This window comes from Odontomachus brunneus, unplaced genomic scaffold (genome assembly GCF_010583005.1).
Source record: "Odontomachus brunneus isolate Ranch 3 - 2012 unplaced genomic scaffold, Obru_v1 Obru_scaffold_164, whole genome shotgun sequence".
NCBI lineage: Eukaryota > Metazoa > Arthropoda > Insecta > Hymenoptera > Formicidae > Odontomachus > Odontomachus brunneus.
In genome coordinates this window covers 423589-444545 of record NW_022639614.1, presented here as the reverse complement: position 1 = coordinate 444545, position 20957 = coordinate 423589, and the positions used below count along the sequence as shown (strand labels likewise).

The 20957-nt window shown below is 38.3% G+C and overlaps 3 protein-coding genes across 7 annotated transcripts in view; 2 read left to right on the top strand and 1 right to left on the bottom strand.

Moving 5' to 3' along the window:
* LOC116851039 (phospholipid scramblase 1-like) overlaps positions 1 to 13787 on the bottom strand; it is a 47062-nt gene extending 33275 nt beyond the window's left edge. The window contains exons 1-2 of one of the 4 annotated variants that reach the window (XM_032830036.1): positions 13619 to 13787; positions 8667 to 8913 (exon numbers count right to left, since the gene is read on the bottom strand). The gene's annotated coding sequence lies outside the window, so the exon portion shown is untranslated. The other 3 variants (XM_032830039.1, XM_032830040.1, XM_032830038.1) reach the window with 3 other exon arrangements.
* Positions 13788 to 13902: 115 nt separating this feature from the next.
* LOC116851042 lies at positions 13903 to 16198 on the top strand. Of its 2 annotated transcripts, XM_032830043.1 has the most exons (3): positions 13903 to 14085; positions 14634 to 14770; positions 14876 to 16198. In XM_032830043.1, exons 1-3 carry the CDS (start codon positions 13937 to 13939, stop codon positions 14914 to 14916), a joined length of 327 nt encoding a protein of 108 aa, XP_032685934.1. In that variant the 5' UTR covers positions 13903 to 13936; the 3' UTR covers positions 14917 to 16198. The 2 variants fall into 2 exon arrangements, with proteins under 2 accessions (XP_032685934.1, XP_032685935.1); XM_032830044.1 differs by lacking the exon at positions 14634 to 14770.
* A 531-nt stretch (positions 16199 to 16729) lies between these two features.
* Positions 16730 to 20951, top strand: LOC116851040 (ras-related protein Rap-2a). Its single transcript, XM_032830041.1, has one exon. It carries the CDS (start codon positions 17037 to 17039, stop codon positions 17580 to 17582), a length of 546 nt encoding a protein of 181 aa, XP_032685932.1. The 5' UTR covers positions 16730 to 17036; the 3' UTR covers positions 17583 to 20951.
* Positions 20952 to 20957: the final 6 nt, after the last annotated feature.

The following is a 20957-nucleotide window of genomic DNA, read 5'->3' as shown; positions in this document are numbered from 1 at the left end:
GCCCGCGAATCGATAAGAAATACGATTCCGACAAAGAGAAAAAAGGTTTCAGCGGCCATTGAGTCAGCGCGTTTGAGTCACCGATAACGCTCTCCCGTTTTTTTTCACTAGCTTCCCTTTATAAATTCTCCTTCGCGCGTAGATACCTCGCGACGAAGCCTGATGATATCTAATATGCGACTCTCGTTCCTCGTTTCCACCTTTCGTAAGTCGGGCGCGTTCAGCGAAATTCCCATTTCCGCGACGCGGAATGCCTGCCGGCCGGCCGGCGCGCCGCAGCCGTGATTGCGATTCTTATCTCTCATTCGCGGCGCACGCGACGGATTCCAATAGCAGATAAACGCGCTCGGGATGACACTATCGAGTGGCGTCAGTAGCTAACGAATATCAGCCGAGGCCGAGGAGCGTGCAGCAGTCTACGCGGTCACGTCGTCACGATCGATGACAGAAAAGTGTTGCGGATTCAAGAGGAAGCATTCGAATGGCGGCTTGAAAAGTGCATGAGTCAATCTCTCTCCTTCTCTCTCCCCCTCTCTCTTTTTCTCTCTTTCTCTTTCTCTCTTTATTTAGTATGTTCCGGAAAAAATATTAATCTTGAAAAATTCCCAAAGGACTTAGGTCCATCCTCCAGTAAATTTAACACAGTTTTTTCTTTTAGTCTTATTTCGGATTATTAAATGAGCTATAATATTGTCAATTAGAGACGACAACAATGTTTAGTACAAAGAATCTTGACGACGAAAAATGTCAATTTTTTAAATAAAGAAATTATTTTGTATTTGAAAGAATAATAAATAGCCAAATCCTATGTTGATATATATGTCTTTATTTATATTCCTTTGAAAAACATTTCTAATTAAAAGTCTAAAATCTTCTATATCTATATTTTCCGGTTATCTAAATTTCTCTAAAGCTCTACAGTGACATTCTAAGTCTTGAATTTTTCAAAATCTCTCTTTTTCTCTGTCACCTCGAATTGAATGCTTTTTCGATATGCACCCGCGAGTCGTATGATGAGAGCGAGAAAGAGAGAGGAAGAGGGACACGTGTCTCATGCATCGGAGATAAAACCGTTCTCGTGTGTAAATGACGCTTTATACCGAACACATAAAGAGCATTGTCTGCGACTGTGTTAGCCTTAACGAGGAATTATCGTTTCTACGCGTCGCAGTGACATACTTTTATTTTCCGATAAAATATTTGAACCTCGTGATTTCACTGGATTCAAAGCAGCGTTGGGCATTAGTCAACGAAAACTTTCTCCGTGTAATCTATAATCTATAATAAGTAAAATAATCAAATCAAGTCATCAAAATTAGTCAATCGCCATATATGCAATTACACGAATAATTTAATCGATTAATGAAGTTAATTATTAATAAATATGTGGTAAATTATATTAAAGCTTGATTAGTGATAAATTTCATCAGAATCGATAAAATTACTAGTAAACTAGTAAATTACTAGTATACTAGTGGTATTTATATATACCATGATTGATTATAATTTGATTATTCCAAGATAGACTTTCGGGATTATCACGACATGAGATAATCGATGATGGAAACTTTAAAATTCGTCTAATTATATTTATGAAGCAAATATACTAAATTGAATTAATTATCATTAAACTTGTATCATACAATTGTCCAAATTTTTTTCAAATGTTCCAATTTTTTTCAATTGTTCCAAATTGTTGATACAATAAATTTGTATAAAAGCTACATTTAAATTTTTACTATACTATTTTATGCGACATATTGTTTGGAATAAATTTTGATAATTTTTTTCATATCTCTACTTCATCAATTTATGTGATAAATATGAGTGCTATATGAAACACTCAGCATGAATGCTCAGCTGACTGAGGTATATGTGAAAGATTAATGTTTCTGCAACAGAAGGTTGCGAGAATAATTTAGTTATTCAGAGACTTTTTTGTTAATTCACTTCATTAGAAATTTAATAATTTCTGCTAATTTAGTTTCTCAATAAGTTTGTTGGCTGTAGTATATTAAGTCGCGTTATTAAAAACATCCTTTTATCTTCCTCCAAAATATTCGGAGCTGGCGGTTCATTAAACTCTGAACGCTTGCATTTAAAAGACTACCGTTTCTATCACAAAAAATTGCGAGAATCTGCTAATTTAGTTTTGGGAAAATTAATTTAGTTTTTACGAAATTAGTTGGTTACACGGTATTTTAAACATGGATTTTTGAATATCTTGTTAGTTTTCTCTGAAATTTACGATTCAACGAATTCTGAGTACGTGTATCTAATCTTTCACGGACAAGATATTTTCGAGCGCGAGTGTTTACTACCTATCGCGTAGAACTTAAAAGATAATTTCAGATATACATTTCAATCATATTTCATACGGAAAATATTGCTCTTTAATGTGTGCTAGAAGTAAATGATTGATATAACGAGTACACCAGAATATTTCGAACGGTAAACAATTTCTTCAATTATTTTATCGGCAATATCCCGATAAGAGTCTGTAAAGGGTTAAAAAATTGTTGATTTTGTAACAAAAAATTGCGAGAGTCTATTAAGGCTTCTGGTCCTTCGCATTGACTATCTCTTTTTTAATGACGTCAGAAGCGAGAAAATGCATGCCAAAAATTCTTGCAAAATACGTTAAAATAAATAAAGTAATATTTGCATTGATTAAATAAATTTGTAAGATATTCCATGCATTCCCCTTTTGCTCTAACAATCAATAATTTGTTTTAAATTAACGTGACATACAATTTTTTCTTAACCTATTTCTTCGCCTATTTTTATTTGGGTTAATTTACAATAAATTATTGATTGTTAGAGCACACAAAAGGGGAGTACACGTAATATTTTACAAATTTGTTTAATCGATTGCAAATATTACTTTATGGATATATATTTTTATTTTAACGTATTTTACAAGAATTTTTAGCATGCATTTTCTCGCTTCTAACGTCATTAAAAAGAGATAGACAATGCGAGAGGCCAGGAACTTTAATTTAATTTTTAAGAAAATTTCCCGGCTATTTTTTATATTTTAAGACGTGAGTTTTAAAAAAAGAATATTCTTGCTTTAAAAATTTATTTATTTTTTACATGTAGATTTTAAAGTGAGATCACATAGAGCGTTAAACGAAAATAAATTACTTGAATCAATAATTTTATTCAACAAAAAAAATATATTTTTATTACTTGGAAGTAATTTTCATGAATGGAAATATTGGATAGTGAGAATATGATGCTTTTAAATGTCAAAAGAAAATATTATTGATACCTGAAAATAATCATATTGTACTTCTCTTATGACACTATTACAATAAAACACTGCAACGTTTTGAGATAAATGTTTTTGAGATAAATTCAAGTCTTTAGAGATTTTTTAACCAAATTATATATCGCTGCTTATATATTAAACACAATAATTGTTAATTTGGATATATTAATTGTAAGTGGATATTATATATATAATTTTTTTCTGTGTAGGATATCTGTGTCCTGCACAGGCAAAAGATTAATGTTTTTTCCAACGAAAACATTTACGTGGATCTAATAATCTGATTTTACCAGATTTTTCAGTCACAGTAAGTCTCGAGTTTTAAGATATTATTTTCTTTTAATATTTAGACTTTGTAATTTACAAAATTCCTTGAACATGTGTACTTAAAATATTAACGTTTTCCTAACAAAAGATGGCGCAAGGGGGCCTGTCAATACAGTTTTACAACCATTTTCCAACCGGCTACGGTATTTCCAGTCTCGAATTTTATGACGACCTATACGCCCGCCGTTATTAGGAACGATTTTCGTTTCCGTTTAGTAAGCGGCTTATCGATTTCCTTCGTGTTAAGCGTCAGAAACTTCCGTCGGATTGTGTGGTCTCCCGCAGAGGGATTTTCCCAGCGAGTGGTTTCTTCTCGAAGAGAAGATCTTTTCTCATGTGGAAAACAGTGCTATTCTCGACCTGACGAAATACATAGTGCGAGAGAGAGAGAGAGAGAGAGAGAGAAAGAGAGAAAATCCCAAAAGTCGCCCGCATGCCTCGAGATACACGGCAGCGATGGCGAGCAAAATGTGTGATGCATTGCTCAGTTATGTACACTTTCATCGGGATGATGTCATTCGCTCGCTCATGTGTGTGTGAGAGAGAGAGAAAGAGAGACCGTGTCTCGCATACCGCAAGGTCGCGAGCAGGGCCGGCGCGTCGTTATCTTGCCGCCTGCAGCAACTCGGAGGGAAATTATCTCTTCGCACCCTGAGGAACTCTGGAGAACGAAGATAAAGAGCGTGCGTCAAACATTACTGATTTGACCGAGAAGAAAAAGGAAACCAAATCTAAGAAAATTAAATTGAATCAAGAGAAAATTAAATGAAATTACAGAAGAGAATTAAATTAAATTAAAGGAAAGGTGAATAAAAAGGTTGTGTCGGACTGAAAGATTTAGCATCTTTGTGCGAAGTCAAACTAAGAAAGGGAGAGACAGTGAGAGAGAGAGAGAGAGAGAGAGAGAGAGAGGGAGAGAGAGGAGAGAGACAAAAAAACCACACAGAAAAAAAGTTATATTCACTTAAAACTAATATACTCATTGATTTATATATAAGTAACGTATATATGATTCTGTTACAAGAATTTTTAAGTTTTGAATTTAAAAAATGTTATAATTTCATTTAAATATAACAAGAAGATCTCATAAGAAGTGCAAAATATAATTATTTTGATGATATTTTCTTCCAATATTTAAAAACATCATATTCTCAATTCAATATTTTGTGTTTTTGAATAGTCAAAATTATTTTAAATAGTAAGATTTATTTTTTTCTATTGAATCTTATGTAAATCTTTGCGTTCTGGAGAACGAAGATAAGAAGCGTGCATTATTACCGATTCGACTAGGAAGAAAAAGGAAACCAAATAAAAAAAAATTAAATTAAGAAAAAATTAAATTAAATTACAAAAGAGAATTCGGCTAAATTAAAAAAAAAATTGAATAAAAAGAATGTACCAGATTGAGAGATTTATCTTTGCGCGACATCAAAGAGAGAGAAAGAGAGGGAGAGACAAAAAAGCCGCACAGAAAGAAAATTATATTCACTTAAAACTAATATACTCATTATATGATTGTCTTATGTAAAATGTATTAATGTAAGTAACTTGTCTTCCTTAAACACCATGTAATCTTATCTTAAGATTTACTTATAAAAAATAAATTGATATTTTCGAAATAATAGTGTTTTTTTCCTGTAAAACAGAGCGGATTTTCACTTGGAAATTAGATCGGTACTGCTGTTACTAATAACGTCATTAATAATGTCACGATTATCTCGACTGACCTGATCCGATATTTTGATAAAAAACGCTATGAGAAAGAGAGAGAGAGAGAGAGAGACTCACAAGGGGAAATGTCACTTGTGCAACGGTGTGCAAGTCGTTATCACGTGCCCGGCTTGCTACTGCGCACAGCTGACCCTGTAGGTATACATGTGCATGCACACACACACACACACACACACACACACACACACACACACACACACACACACACACAATACACATTCAAATACAGACTTACGTACACGAGCACATGTGACGAGGAGAAGAACAAGCACCCGGGTGCTGGGATACGAGGAGGTACGAGGCGCGATGGCAACGTGCACTTCCGGTTTTCCCGAGAAAAGAAAGGAGACGGCGAAAGAAACGAACACTGCTCTCCTCGGAGCCCGTCTAGCGTGATCTATAATTATCTCGTCAGTGCCTACCCGCTATATTTTAAGTAGCCAAGCGCGCGATATATCGCAACCTCTCCGAGCTGGCGTCGAGCTCGTGAATCGACTGATTGACAACAGGAAAATCTTTACGTACCTCCTGCTGACGTCATTAATTCGGAGCTTATTATAGTCTATGCAATTAAATGCATTTGGACTGACGTAACCACGCTTCGCAAACTCGTCGTTCCGTTTTCGCGCGTACTGAGTTTTAGCGGACCGTTCGAAGATCACCGAGTCATTAGGGCAAATCGCGATCAATTTTTCACGTCGATTTTACCGACAATTTTCAGGAGTGCTCTTGGCTCTCCGCGGCTTCTAAAGTAATAGTTATTATTTATGAAGTTTCTAAATAACATTAGATAGTTTTGCAGGAGACATTCTATATACGTACACGATTTGATATAATATGTAATACTAAATGTATATAATAGTAATAACTTGAAACTTGAAAAATTTGAATTTGAATTCAAAGTTAGACCTAAGTTTTTTCAGTTAACCCTTTAAGTATCACTGATACCAATAGGGATCACTTAGGATCGGGCAGTTGAAACCTTATAAATGTGCTATTTAGAGCGTTTTACAATATTTAATGTTAGACAATATTTTATTAAAAAGAAGTTACTAGAATGTTCCATGAATTATGCGCCTTAAAGGGTTAATCGTACAATACATATAACGTTACATTTGTAGTCGCGATTCAACTGAAAAATATAAATCTAACTCTGAATTCAAATCTGAACATTTTGTTTGAAAGAAATTTTAAGTAACAACTATTGATATAGGCCTAAGAAACAATTGTTATCTTAGTATATAGTAGATTACAAATAGTTTAGACACAACGAAGTTGACAGATCGACAAACTGTCAAAATTGAGACTCATCACTGTACATGCGTGACAGACTTACTAATAATTATTCATCATTATTATTTATCATTATTATTTATTATTTTTAATTATTATTACTGTTATTAATTACATTATTATTGCGTAAGTCCGTTAGTAATGATTTTTAATTCGACAGTTTGGTGAATTCCCAACTTCAACTTGTGTTTTGCAACCCACTGTGCGCATCTAAAATAGCAGTTTTAAGAAATTTAACCACGTTAACTATATAATAATAATCTACTGTTGCAGGTATATATATTACTATTATATATCATATACTTTAAATTCTTACTATATTAAAAAGTATAGTTTTATTCATATTTTAGTATTACTTTATTACGCCCTTCAATGCGTATGTTCTTGTGTTTATTAGAATTCTCTTTACACCTGCTCATGCGCGCCTAAGAACATTAGTTTTAAAAAGTTTAGTTATGTGTTACAATAATAATACACTAGTGCAATTATATATTATTATTGTATACTATTATGTATTTTAACTATTGCTACATATTGAAAAGTATAGTTTTATTTTATCATATTTTAATATTACTTCATTTACGTTTTTTTATGTGTATGTTTATGTGTTTATATTCTTTATTCTTACTCGTACGCGCCTAAAAATATTAGTTTTAAAAAGTTTAGTTATATAATAATAATTATTATAATTATTATTATTATTAATAAATAATAATAATAATTACTGTTGTATTTATATATGTTACTTTTATATATTATTACATATTATATATATATATATATATATATATATATATATTATTACATATTATATATATTATCACATTTTTTAAACACACATTATTATATCTCAAAAAGTATAGTTTCATTTTACCATATCTTAGTATGACTATCTCTTTTTTTTTTATTATTTATATATATATATATATATATTTATAAATACATTTATATTACTACTCGTACACGCGTCTAAAAATAAAAGTTTTTAAAAATACAATAATAATAATAATAATATATACTATTATAGTATTATATTTCACCAAATATATTTTTTAATATAATGTATTTATAACATATATATGTATATATATATATATATATATATATATATATATTATTACATATTATATATATTATCACATTTTTTAAACACACATTATTATATCTCAAAAAGTATAGTTTCATTTTACCATATCTTAGTATGACTATCTCTTTTTTTTTTATTATTTATATATATATATATATATATTTATAAATACATTTATATTACTACTCGTACACGCGTCTAAAAATAAAAGTTTTTAAAAATACAATAATAATAATAATAATATATACTATTATAGTATTATATTTCACCAAATATATTTTTTAATATAATGTATTTATAACATATATATGTATATATATATATATATATATATATATATATATATATATATCTTTTTTTAATATTACTATTTTAAAAACAATATTAAGAAAATATTATAGTAAAAATTATATTAGAATTATATTTCTTTTTGCAATAATCTTGTAAAGCTGAACTATACTGAAATTGTGTAGTTTAAATTACAATAGAAATATATAAAGACGATTTATCTGATGTACGATGTACAAAAAACATTCTAAAAAAGTAACTATAATAATTTTATGATAAAATGTTATGCGTAACGTTTTTAAACAAAAACATAGTAATTTTGGTCACAATTCTGTATATGATCCAAAAGATTAAAAAATATTATTGTAAGTTTTTTGCATTCTCTCTGCGTACAGCTCTATTATTCTATCGTGTTTTCGCATAACTTGTTAACATTTTTCGACGCGTCCACCTACTACCGTACCACGATCATTTTTTTTATGCTTACTCGCCCAACTTATGCATGTTCGAGACTGTGTGTCGCGAGAGCCCGTGAGAATCGGCCCTGTCGCGATGGGATCGCGATAAGAGAAACGCGGTGTTACACCGCGCGAGCAATCACAGGATGATCACGCATCTTCGTGATATTCTCTATCTTTTCTTCCCTTCTGTTTATTTCGTACTCACGCGGGAATGCAACGTCGAAAACGGCCGGCCTCCTCGCCGGCGGAACGGAGTAACGGGCAACGACGTGCGCGAAACAACGGGAAACGACGAGGATCCACCTCCCGCGACGCGTCGCCGCCGCGTTTTCCGGCTTCGCCCGCAGCAGTTGTGATAAGTTCGCTCGTTTCAGCTACCCGTCCGTGTGACTATTCTTTTCTCTTTTCCTCCTCCTCCTTTTTCCACTGCTCCTCTAATTACCACCTCCGTCCTGCAATCGATAATCGAATGATGTATCAAATATTCCACATATCTGACTCACGAATATTAAGAATGGCGTTGGTGCAGAATTCCTAGGGAAATTTGGAGCCAAAATTGAGAAGAAGAAGAAGACTCACGAATATTTACAGTGCTCGCCGACGCACAGGAATCCCGAAAAATGGGAAACGATAAATTTTTCGACAATTTTTGGATTTAAATAAATTCTAGCGCTAATTTCTAGTGGCACATCAAGGAGGCGTCTCATAAATATATTATTTATCAATAAAAATTTCGCTTTTACACACATATGTTTCCAAATGCTTTTATGTTTATATTAACCAAATAATAAATTTTAATTTGAAATAAAATCGAGGTAAATATATATAGGAATAAGATATATAGTAATGTTTATATATATATATATATATATATATATATATATATATAATGTTTAAGATGCTGTAGCTATCGTAAATGCAGGCGATCTCTTCTATAAAATATCTGTATATAAAAGTATAAAATATGAAGTATAAAATAGAGTAAGTCCAATTTACGAGTCACGACGAGTATATTTTCAAAAATCGATGTGTTGTGAAAGAGAGCATCAACATTTTCGTACAAGCGAACTAGGTTCTGCAGCGTTATTACATAGTGATAAAATTATTTATTTACAATATATTATATATTGTTAGAAAGAGAAAAAATCGTAGAATTTATTTGTATACTAGTGATTATTATGTCTATTTTGTGGCTTGTTTTAATCGATGAAAATGTAATTCATATCACTCGAACATGACATTCGATAGTATTTGTTAGAAACGTCAACTTCGTGAACTTTCTGCTGCTTTAATATATGTTGTAGAAGAAAAATATTTTACATTATGTCAGTTTAACATTAATACTACCAAATAGGCTTGTATTTATTTAAATTCAAAAATTGTAAAAAAATTGATTTTTTTCCATTTTTCGAAATTCCTGTCCCATTGTGCGACGTGTTGAACACGCTTGTGCGTTCGCGTATTTTTTGCGAAATGGTATCGAGTCGACAAAATGGCAGGCAGGCAGGTTCTTGGGAATCCCCGCGATCCTGTTCCTTCTCGCAGTTTCTCCGTTTCCCGGACCGTTGTCTCGGTTTTGATAGACGCATTATCGCGCGCGCGGGACCGCGCGACCGTTGATCGCGGAAATAGTTCGTCAGAGAGCGCGCGCGCGCGCGCGGATTTGTCACTCGACTGCAATTCGTGTGATACACGGAGAGATGAGTCAGCCCAGAACCGATTACGAGGTAGTCGCGCGCCCGTACGTGCCGGAGTGTCGCCGACACGCGAAGAAAGTGAGAGATCTCTCGCGGACCCAAGAAATTAGCATACGTGCAAGAATCGCGCCAACGAGATTCGTCATTTCGCCCAGTGGCTCGCGCATGTGGCTCTTGTTCTTAGTTTTCGACTGAAATCAGTTTCTGAGTAGACACGTTTAAATGAAGAAATGCTTAAACGTGTTTAAGCGCATAAAATAAACTGGGGTTAATGTCTTATATTGCAGAATTTCTAGATTACAATTTCTCAGATTAATTGCTGCAACAGACTATACAAACATCTTGCATCGTCTGCAAGTCTACCTTTATGTACAGCCTATAATATAAGAATTAATTGTAATTAATAATAGTAATAAAAACTATAATTATATCGATTAATATTTCTTTTATTTCTATCATTTTTGCTAAAACTCTGAAGTTTTATATTTATCATACACACAGAAAAATACAGACTGATTCAAATAAATGTTAATATTTTATAAGTTCAAATATTTTATAATTCGTTTATATATTCGTTTATATATTCGCTTATATATTCGTTTATATATTCGCAAATCTATCATAAGTTCGTTAAGTTTATTGAAAATATTGATTTATTAAATCAGATATTATATTGATTGATTTTTATTGAACTTGCTAAAACTGGAAAATTCTGAATCCTAGTAAGTTTAGTATTTTTAATAAAAAATATTAAATTAAAACAAAAATTCGGTTTGCTCACTACATAGAGTGAAATCAACTTTTTCTGCGATAAAATTTTATAATATTCTTGTACAAAGAATAAATTCTTCTTCTCAGTACATAATGAGCTTTTCTAAAATTTATGATGAGTAAGAGAGACAGGGCCTAGATGTATATATTTTAGAATTTTGAAGTTATAACTTCTCAGACAACTAATTGTTGTAACTGTACAAACATGATACATGCAGCTTTCTTCTATGTTTTAATGCCAGCCAAGATCCTGTTAACTGTATAATTTATTTTGTAATAATCATAATATAAACATGCAGCAAGGTCATCTTGCTCTGGTGTCGGATTCAGTTGCCTAGTTGCGCAAAGAAGACCATGTACAAAATATGTATCCTAGTTAGTAGTTTACTAACCTAACCTAGGTTTTCGCGAGAAGTTCTTCACAGCTCTTCTGCCAACTCTTAATTATAGGCCAGTTTGTCCGTCCACACGTTTGGTTTCAATCATTTTATGAATGAAAATTGCTTTTTTATCCGAAACATTATGCCATACACTTGCAAGAGACTTTATTTTAGCTGATAACACGTCGCTTAATTTTATTCACTCGGGATGACGATTATTAATTCTAGTCGTGTAAATAGTTATTCATGTTGTCAAATATATATATACATGTATCCCAGCATCCGTTAAAAATGTTTAGTTATCGAGAAAATCGAGAAATTATATCAAGAAAAAATTTGTATAATAATTATAGACTTTTATTTATATAAATCTCGCAATCCCTTAATCTCTCATTTAATAGTCTTATAGAAGAAAATTTCAAGATTATTTCTTTTAGTACCTATAAATGTATCCCCTCATAAACGCCATCTCTTTAAGACCTGTTTTAGAAGTCTTTACTATCTGGGAAGTAATTTTGGATCTTTCAAATATAATGACTATATTTAATGCCGTTATAATTTTATGAAGCCGCATGCGAAGCATAGCGGAAGATCATAGATCAAAACAACGCATATATTAAACTTGTTCTTTTTAGTTGAACTAATACTTCATTGGAACTTCGTTCTTTTTCTTTTTTTTTGTAATTTTTAGTATTTTCCACTAGTCATAATTTATGCGGAAAGAAAATAGTTTTCTTTTTCATATAAATTATTTTCAGTTTTACTTGATTTTTTACATTGCTGGAATAAACTATTAATAAGACTTTTATCTCGCTAAGGAACATAATGAATTTTGCTAGAAATATAATAAATTTGTTAATAGCGCATTTCAGTTCTTGAAATATAATTTAATTCAATTACTAAATTCTATTTTAAAAATTCTAATCTTTATTATAAAATTCTCTCTGTGTATTTTGATATTTACATTTTTTCTTATACCTTTTCCTTTCAATGTTAGATTGTATACTTCTTCTATTCTCTCTCTCTCTCTCTCTCTCTCTCTCTCTCTCTCTCTCTCTCTTTTGCTCTCCCAGATAGTATGAAACATCCTAAAATTATCCTATATATATCGAGAATGTCCTAGGGACTGACTTAGACGTCCTAAGTACATATAAGATAATTTTAGAACGTTGTGATATCTGGAAAGATTACTTAGTTCAGCTAAAAAAAAATAGACATTCCCTGATGAACAGACCTAGATAGTACATGATATTCTATGGATATCCTATAAATGTTCTAAGGACATTTCCTTTGAACGTCTTTAGAATATTCCTAGAAGATTTTTGCTATGAGATACTGAACATAATATGCAAACATTTAATGTATTTCATGATACTATTGTAACAACAATTGTGTTTAAAATATATTTGTTTTAAGAAATATTCATTTATTGCACTGTGATTTTAAACAAAATACTTCATTTTTATCAGTACAATAATTTCGGATTAATTGCGTTTTCTTGCCGGCAAAATAAGCAGCAATTTTCACGGCATCACATAATTTTCTTTATATATTAAAAAAAGAAATTCTTTTGTTGTATGAGAATGCATCTTCGCGTACGTGTACTAATCATTAAACAGATAATATGCCAAGATATGTTTGTCTGAGTTGTTTCATAAAATCGTTTACAATAGTCTCATTTCATCAGAGAAGTTCAGAATTACTCGTTATATAATCCACAATACACATCCTACACGTTCTCCGTTGTACTATTCGAACGTCCATTTACCTGCCGCATTCTCATTTATTGTTCGACCAATCGCAATCTAAAATCCTCACTCGAGGCTGTCGCTCGACGCGATTCAGTTTTAGAGCCATTATGGCTCGCGCTCTGACGTCAGAGGCCGTGACGTCACGCAGGAGCACGCGAGAACGAGATGGTGGGTCGCGCGACTGCCTGCGATGCAGACAGTTCTGGGATTTGAAACGTGACGGCAAGGTATGTGCGCAGTAACGCACGTTGCAATTGCGCGCTTGCGTACTACATGTTTGTACGTGTCGGGCTATGCCGCATTCATTGCACGGCCTGTTCGTTTTGCTCGCGCTCCCTGCACTTGAAACGGGACACCGCGTATATTTAGATACGCGGGAGGGACAGAGAGGGATAGACAGGTGATAGGCGAGTAGACGGAGAGAAAGAGAGAGAGAAAGAAGGAGGGAAGAAGGGAAGCAGGAGCGACGGGGTGTAGAGAGTGTAGGAGAGACAAACGGTTTGCCAGAGGTCTATCACGAGGGAGACTGCGAACGTGACGACGAGATTCATAACTCACCCGATCAGACTCTCTCCTCCTCCAGTAAGTGGACGGTCTCAAGGTCGTGGATAGCGCACTGTCAGTCTGCCAGATAAGGGAGAATGACACTCGCATCCGGTGGAAAAAGGGAGATTCGCCTGGCGTGCACTTGTCGATTTGGATCTTCGCCACGGCTCGACTCGCCGGAAGTCCAACGAGCAAAGCGACGCACGCGGGCCACGTGATTGGCTGCCGGCGATTGGCCACCGTGTCGGGAGCACAGTTCCGCTCCTTTACACCTTCTGCACTCTGTCATTGTCGTTTCTGCGCTCGCGTCTGCGTGAAGCCGACAATGGCATGTGTAGGATGAAAGTGGAAGCGGTGAAATTTGAAGAGCAAGCCGAATTCTTGCCGACCGTATTCGAGAATCGTCGTGAACGCAAGACGGTTGTGTTGGAATTTTCGTATCTGAGCGATTCACTCGAACAGGCGGCACGTGAAAACAGGTGAAACGCTGGCACCTAAGCGGTGAGCTCATTGGCCAATCACACTCGAGACTTATCGAAAACGTGAGATTGTCATGTCGAAATTCTCGACCATGATTGATTGATTTACTTAACGGGCAGCACATGGAAAGATACACAGCCCCTTATTCCGCGAATTCTCTTTTGTCGATAAAAAGTCTCTCCAGATGTGGCTTATAAGCTTTCTGATTGGCCTTCAGTCGCATTAATGTGACAAAACCTATAACCCGGGAGTCGTGTTCAAAAATTAAGTGCGCCATTTTATCCCAAGTTCCGTTTTTTTATACGAGCGTCTCGTATAAGAAAAACGGAGCTTGGAATAAAAAGGATGTACTCTTTTACGGCTCCAGGTGGCAGAAACTTTTAAAAAACGCTATATTTCTTCAAACGTCTTTTAGACGTTTTCAAGACATCTTTTAGAAACTTTACTACTACTTTCTACATACTACTTCTACATACTTTGCTACATACTGATTCTCTAACTTTTAACGACAATATTGCTATCGTTAATGTATGTAGTCGTTGCGCAGATATAACACCATGGCAGAAAAGCTGCGCAACACTAGTGACATCGCTGTTACGAAAGAATTCGACTACTGGGAAGCAAATTGGCCAATTATATTCGAAAATTATCAAAAATGCCAGACTATCCTATTGAAATTTCCGAGTATGACTGCTCAATTAGCTTATTGTTTAACCCATTAACTACCATGATCCCCATTTGGGGATTTTTTTGCTGTGGTGGATTCTTTACTTATTTTTCTTTTTTCAGTTTCTATGTCAGAGAACCCAGAACAACTGCAGATTCATTGAATAAAGAATATCAGGAAGGAGCATGTTGCGATATATCGTGTGTAATCGATTGTGTTGCATTGGTTCAGTTTGACGACGTGAACTACGTCATAAGTGATGTACCGGAAACACAATCTGGCGGTATACTTTAAATATCTTGTAAGTATATAGCAAAAAAATATTTTAAAAGAATAATAGAAAAAATGTATTTATATTCTACTAATATTGGTGAGGAAATAAAATTAGACACTTGTAATAATTTTCTCTTCAATACATTTACGCACCTTTGTCTATTCGATTAATTGACAATATTACGTTAAAACATTTATTTCGATTCCATAGTATCTCAGACAGCACAATTTTTCAAAGATGTTCCAAATACATCCTGAGGACTTCTAAATGTCCGCATAAGTCTCCAGGATATCCCTTGAAGATCTTGTTGCTGTCTGAGTATTGATAGTCGCATTTAGTTCATTTTCACTTCCTTCGTACTTCTAATAAAGCATTTTCTCTTTATGTTCCTTCCTGGTATTCTTTATTTTATATTTCTCCATCACCGTCATGTTTGAACACAAAAGGTCTGTTCCTTTTGGATTACACTTTTCGCTTTTAGAGAGGAACAAATTTGCAATTTTAGCATAAATAGGAAAACGAATTCGGTATTCAATCAGCTGAAAAGAGCAAGCCAAGGATTTTCAATAGATTTCACTCGGGACACTAAATACGCAATCAGCAATGTCAACATTGGAGACGCGCCTTAAAGCCGGCTCCTACGGACGCAGTTGCTCCCTCAGCCGTATCGCCTGCACTTTCTCCCGAATGGCGTCTCTGTCGCACCTGCGGTTCGACGCGTGCTTGTTCCACTCGGAAATGTACGCAGAACGAGGCGGAGTGCAGTTCACGGAGAAGAGGGCGCTGCGCGCGGCGCTCACTTGTCGCTGCTCGTGAGGCGAGCCAGTCAGCGGCGCACAGTCACGCACAGTCAATGCTCTCGTCTCGATCGCGACGTTCACGACGAGGAAGACAGACGGAGCGCGAGAAGGAAAGAGAAAGAAAGAGAGAGCGCGGCCGAGCCGAGCCGAGCGGAGCTGAGCTGAGCTGAGCGGAGCGGAGTCGCGATAAGATGGCGTCGTCTCGCACGTCAGATCAGGGCGAGAAGCAGTGAGGGGCAGCGGCTGGGCAGGAAGAAGAGGAGGCAGAGAGGTGCAGGCACAGAGACTGAAGAGACAAGACAAGACAAGACTAGACGTGTCGGGCTCTCGGGGGTGTGCGTGTGTATATGTGCGTGAGAGAGTGGTGGCGTATTCGCAGCGCTCCGAGTGCGTGCGTGTTTCGTCATGTCCTCCTGGCGTAGTCACCGTCGTCGTATCGCCGTCGTCATCGTGATCGCGCGCTCGGGGCGGCAGCCAGGTCGCGCCGCGACGGTTCTCGCGTGATATCGCCCAGTCGTTCTCTCTGGTGACGGTGAGGCCGACAGGTAGATCTCGCCTCCCTGGTAGCAGCCAGCGTCCGATGCCTTTGTTCGCCGCCGTCGCCGCCGCCACCACCACCACCATCACGATACGGGCCGGGCGATTCGTGTCGTCGCGACAACAACGCGAAGACCAAGAGGAAGGCGAGGCCTTCGAAGAAGTAGCGCTGCGTCTCTCCCCGATCGCGTTGGCAGCAACGACGAGAAGGCGGAGGAAGACGAGCACGACGACGAAGAGGAGGAGGAAGTGCACGAGGACGACGGCCAAGAGCAGGAGGAGGAGAGCGACGGCAACGACGACGACAACGGAACACGAGCTGTCGCTGCTGCTGGTGCCTGTGACAGCGGCCGCGGCGAGTGTGAGCGAGAGAACGCGATAATCGCGTGTGCTGGAGCGATCCCAGTCTCCGTCACTCCGTCATTGTGCGTCCTGTGCGTGACAGTGTGTGCGTGCGCGCGTGTACGTGCATCGTGTCTGCTCTCTGTGTCTCTCTCTCTCTCTCTCTCTTTCTCTCTCTGTGGTCTCACCACTTCCTCACCACTTCCTCGGCACCCTGGTGTCCTGGACACGCCGCGGCGCAAGGAAAGGCGACGTGGCGAAGTCGGCGGCGACTACGACGACGACGACGACGGGAAGGACGTCGACGACGGCCACGACGTCGCGACGGAGATGCGCGAGTTCAAGGTAGTCGTCCTCGGTTCGGGCGGGGTGGGTAAGAGCGCGCTCACCGTGCAATTTGTCTCGGGCTGCTTCATGGAGAAGTATGACCCCACCATCGAGGACTTCTATCGCAAGGAGATCGAGGTGGACAACTCGCCGTGCGTGCTCGAGATCCTCGACACCGCCGGCACCGAGCAGTTCGCCAGTATGCGCGATCTTTACATCAAAAACGGCCAGGGCTTTGTCGTGGTGTACAGCCTGACGAACCACCAGACCTTCCAGGACATCAAGGCGATGAAGGAGCTCATCACACGCGTCAAGGGCACCGAGCGGGTGCCGGTGCTACTGGTGGCGAACAAGCTCGACCTTGAGCACCAGCGCGAGGTCGATACCGCCGAGGGCAACGCTCTCGCACAGCTGTGGGGCTGCCCGTTCGTCGAGGCCTCCGCCAAGAACCGCACCAACGTCAACGAGATGTTCGCGGAGATCGTGCGCGAGATGAACTTCAGCCCCGAGAAGGAGAAGAAGACCTACTGCTGTTGCAGCGTCCTCTAATACTTAATCAAAAGTCTCGTCGGCCACGCGGAACGAACTATGTAATCACATGGACCCGAAGAGGAGCCGCGCCAGGTGACGCAGGAGACGCACGCGCGCGCGTCTTGAGTGTGTGTGTGCGTGTGTGTGTGTGTGTGTCTCTGTGCGAGTGTATGCGTGCGCGCGCGCGCGCGCGCGCGTGGAACGTGTACGTGTGCGACAGTCGTGCGAGGCGTGTGTTCTCCACGTCCAAGCTCGCCGAGGCTCTTCGGATTCACCATCGCGGCAGCCGCCTCTGGCGACCTTGACGCTCGCGCGCCGCGATCCCGCCAAGGCTGACCCCCTCGCCGAGGCCTCTCCGAGGGGACGCGAGGACACGCGCGTGTCGGCGACGGGAACTCGTCTTCAGAGCCGACTCTTCTTTTTTTATCGCTAGGAAGATATCACCGTCCGCGCGCGCGCGGCCGTTACACATACACACACACACACACAGATATTTTATTATACGCGCGAATAGTATTATGTATGTAATTATTATTGTAATATATCACATCGATAAGCTTAAGGGAGCGCGGGCGAACGAATGACAAACGAAAGCTGACTTTTTCTCCACGGCCGCGAAAAGGACCAATGCTGCTGTCCTCTCTCTCTCTCTCTCTCTCTCTCTCTCTCTCTCTCTCTCTCTCTCTTTCTCCGTCCCTCTTGTGTGAGCGAGAGAGGGAGAAAGAACGAACGAAAGAAAGAAAGAGAGAACGGAAGGAAGGGTGTCGCCGCGACAACTGCGTGCATGCGTGCGTGCGGCTGCTCGCGTTAGTCGTTAACGCGACTCGTCAACGGCGAGAAACCAAACCCGAAGCTCATCGGCCGGCTTTCTGCTCAATTTCCGAGACGATCGTCGCGCGCATACACACATACACAAGCACATACGTCCGTTCCGTTCGCAACTCGGCCCGAAGACACAAAAACTGAAGAAAAAAGCAGGAAAACGTGAAAAAAGAAATGTGTGCTATATACAACCAGAAATATTTAGTTGTGGATAACACATCACCCTGGTTGGTGAGGTGATGATGTGTATAGATTTTTTCGTTTTGAAAAGGATTCTAAATTATTGTACGTTAGTGCTATAAGTTAGAGTGAGAGAAAGCATACTTATTTTCACTCTAACTTATTGCACCAGTTCAAAGGTTTTTTTTGTAAACGACTAGATTTAATGTGTATAGGTTTGTTCGTTTTAGGAGAAATTCTGAATTAGTGCACATTAGTGCTATAAGTTGGAGTGAGAGAAAATATACTTATTTCACTCCAACTTGTTGCACCAGTTCAAAAGTTCTTTGGAAACGACCAAATCTAATGTACATGTGTATAGATCTGTTCGTTTTTGGAGAAATTCTGAACTAGTGCACGTTAGTGTGCAATAAGTTGGAGTGAGAGAAAGTATACTTGTTTCACCTCAGCTTGTTGCACCATTTCAAAAGTTCTTCGAAAATGAACAGACTTTATTGTTAATGTGACTGAAACCGTCACTTTGTCACACCAGCCACATCCATGTGATTGCGCGTGATCTGGTTGTGGCACTCAGAAATGGGATGACTCCATTCTCCATAGACTCTGCACCGAGAGAGAAGTACCTGAGCATTTCTCTGTGAGACAAAAGTTTTCTTCTCAGAAGTGAACTTTGTACCCCACAAATAAGTGTTCAAGTGTTTTCTTTCTCAAGGTGGAGCAACCAAGTGTCGTCACTGCCGCAACGCCAGCAATTGCTCTGTGGTTGCAGTAGCCACGTAATTAGTTGTTCCGCATTTTACTGTTGAATCTGCTTGGCACGACCAGATCTACGTGCGGTCCAGCCATACTGCTTTTTTTTTCCGTGAAGGCTTCGCCTCACGTGCTCATCGTATTTATCACGGTCGGAACTTAATTCGATTGATAGACCACTTTCGTGGAATTGATCGCTGGTTGCGCAATCCTTGCGTTTTTCTCGAACGCTGCGGCCGAAGGAATCGTATGTATGTGTGTGTGTGTATAAGTGAGTGAGTAAGCGACTACACAACGGCGACGACATTCGACTGTTATCGAGCGTGCGGCGATAAGGATTCCGTCGCCGGTGAATGAATAATTTTCACGGCGAGACCGGCTCACGATGATTCTCGTCGCGATGAATCCGCGCCTTCACGAAAAAGATAGGCTTCCTTCTGGAGCTCGTCACGACGCGGCGCGTTGCGTGCTGTTGTGCAACAACGGCCCCGGCGTGCTCTTCTCCGCGAGCCGGTCTCGACCAGTGCAATGATTCAGTTGTGTTAGAGGATGAGGGAGAGAGCGAAACGATACAGTCCTAAGCTTAAAGCTTGATCTACAGTGTGTTCTTTGCTTTCTGTCTCTCTCTCTTTTTATCCCTTTCTGTGACTCAGAAGTCTTAAGTCTTAAACCAGAGAAAGACAGAGAATAAGAAAGAACAGAAAGCAAAGAACATATTGTATATTGAGCTTAAGCGTTGGAGGCTGCAATAAGTGCGAGAAAGTTAGAGAGAGAAAGAAAGAGAGAGAGAGGCAGAAAGCAAGCGAGAAGGAGAAAGAGTCGTATAAATGTTTTATACGCGCGATGTTGTTTAGTGGCACGCACTGGCGAATATATAAATAAATATATATATATATATATATATATATATATATATTATATACATACAAGGTTGTACAGTTCTAACACGCTCGAGATATTTTACGGATTGCGCGAGGCGACGACGCTCCACGCGCGGGGGTGTCCAGAAGACACACGAGTCGGGAGGCAGGAAGGTGGAGGGGAGGAAACGTAATATGAAGTTTTATACGTTGCGTAGCAATCTCGACGGATGATAATGATAATGACGATATTCCGAGGGACGGAGATAACCCGAGATATAGAGAAGCTGTTGTGAAGATTTTTTCTTGTGTGATTCCGTTTGTGTGTAGCGAAGCACTACTAATGTAATAACTTTTACTTTAAAAACCTTTTCCGTTTAGCTTGCGAGCCGACGCAGCACGACCGCCGCTTTTTTTTGCCGAACGAGCGCGTCGGAGACGAGCGAAAACGACGTCTCGTCGCGGGTTATTTTGCACAAACCGGAGAGAGACACGACGCTGTGGGTACTGAGAGAGCGAGCACGACAGAGAGAGAGAGAGAGGGGAAAGAAACGCGTTTCGTAAGAACAACAACAATGCAGTATCGCATAATGTCAATCTAAGCGTAATTTGTAAGCTTTGTACGATGAAGTTTGTATTATATACACACACGTACACATACACATAGACCAAGACTGCACAATTGCTATGGGATTGACTTGGTAACTTCTAATGAGTGATCTTACACACCAATGAAAGAGAGATAGAATGCGAATGAGAGAGAGAGAGAGAGAGAGAGAGA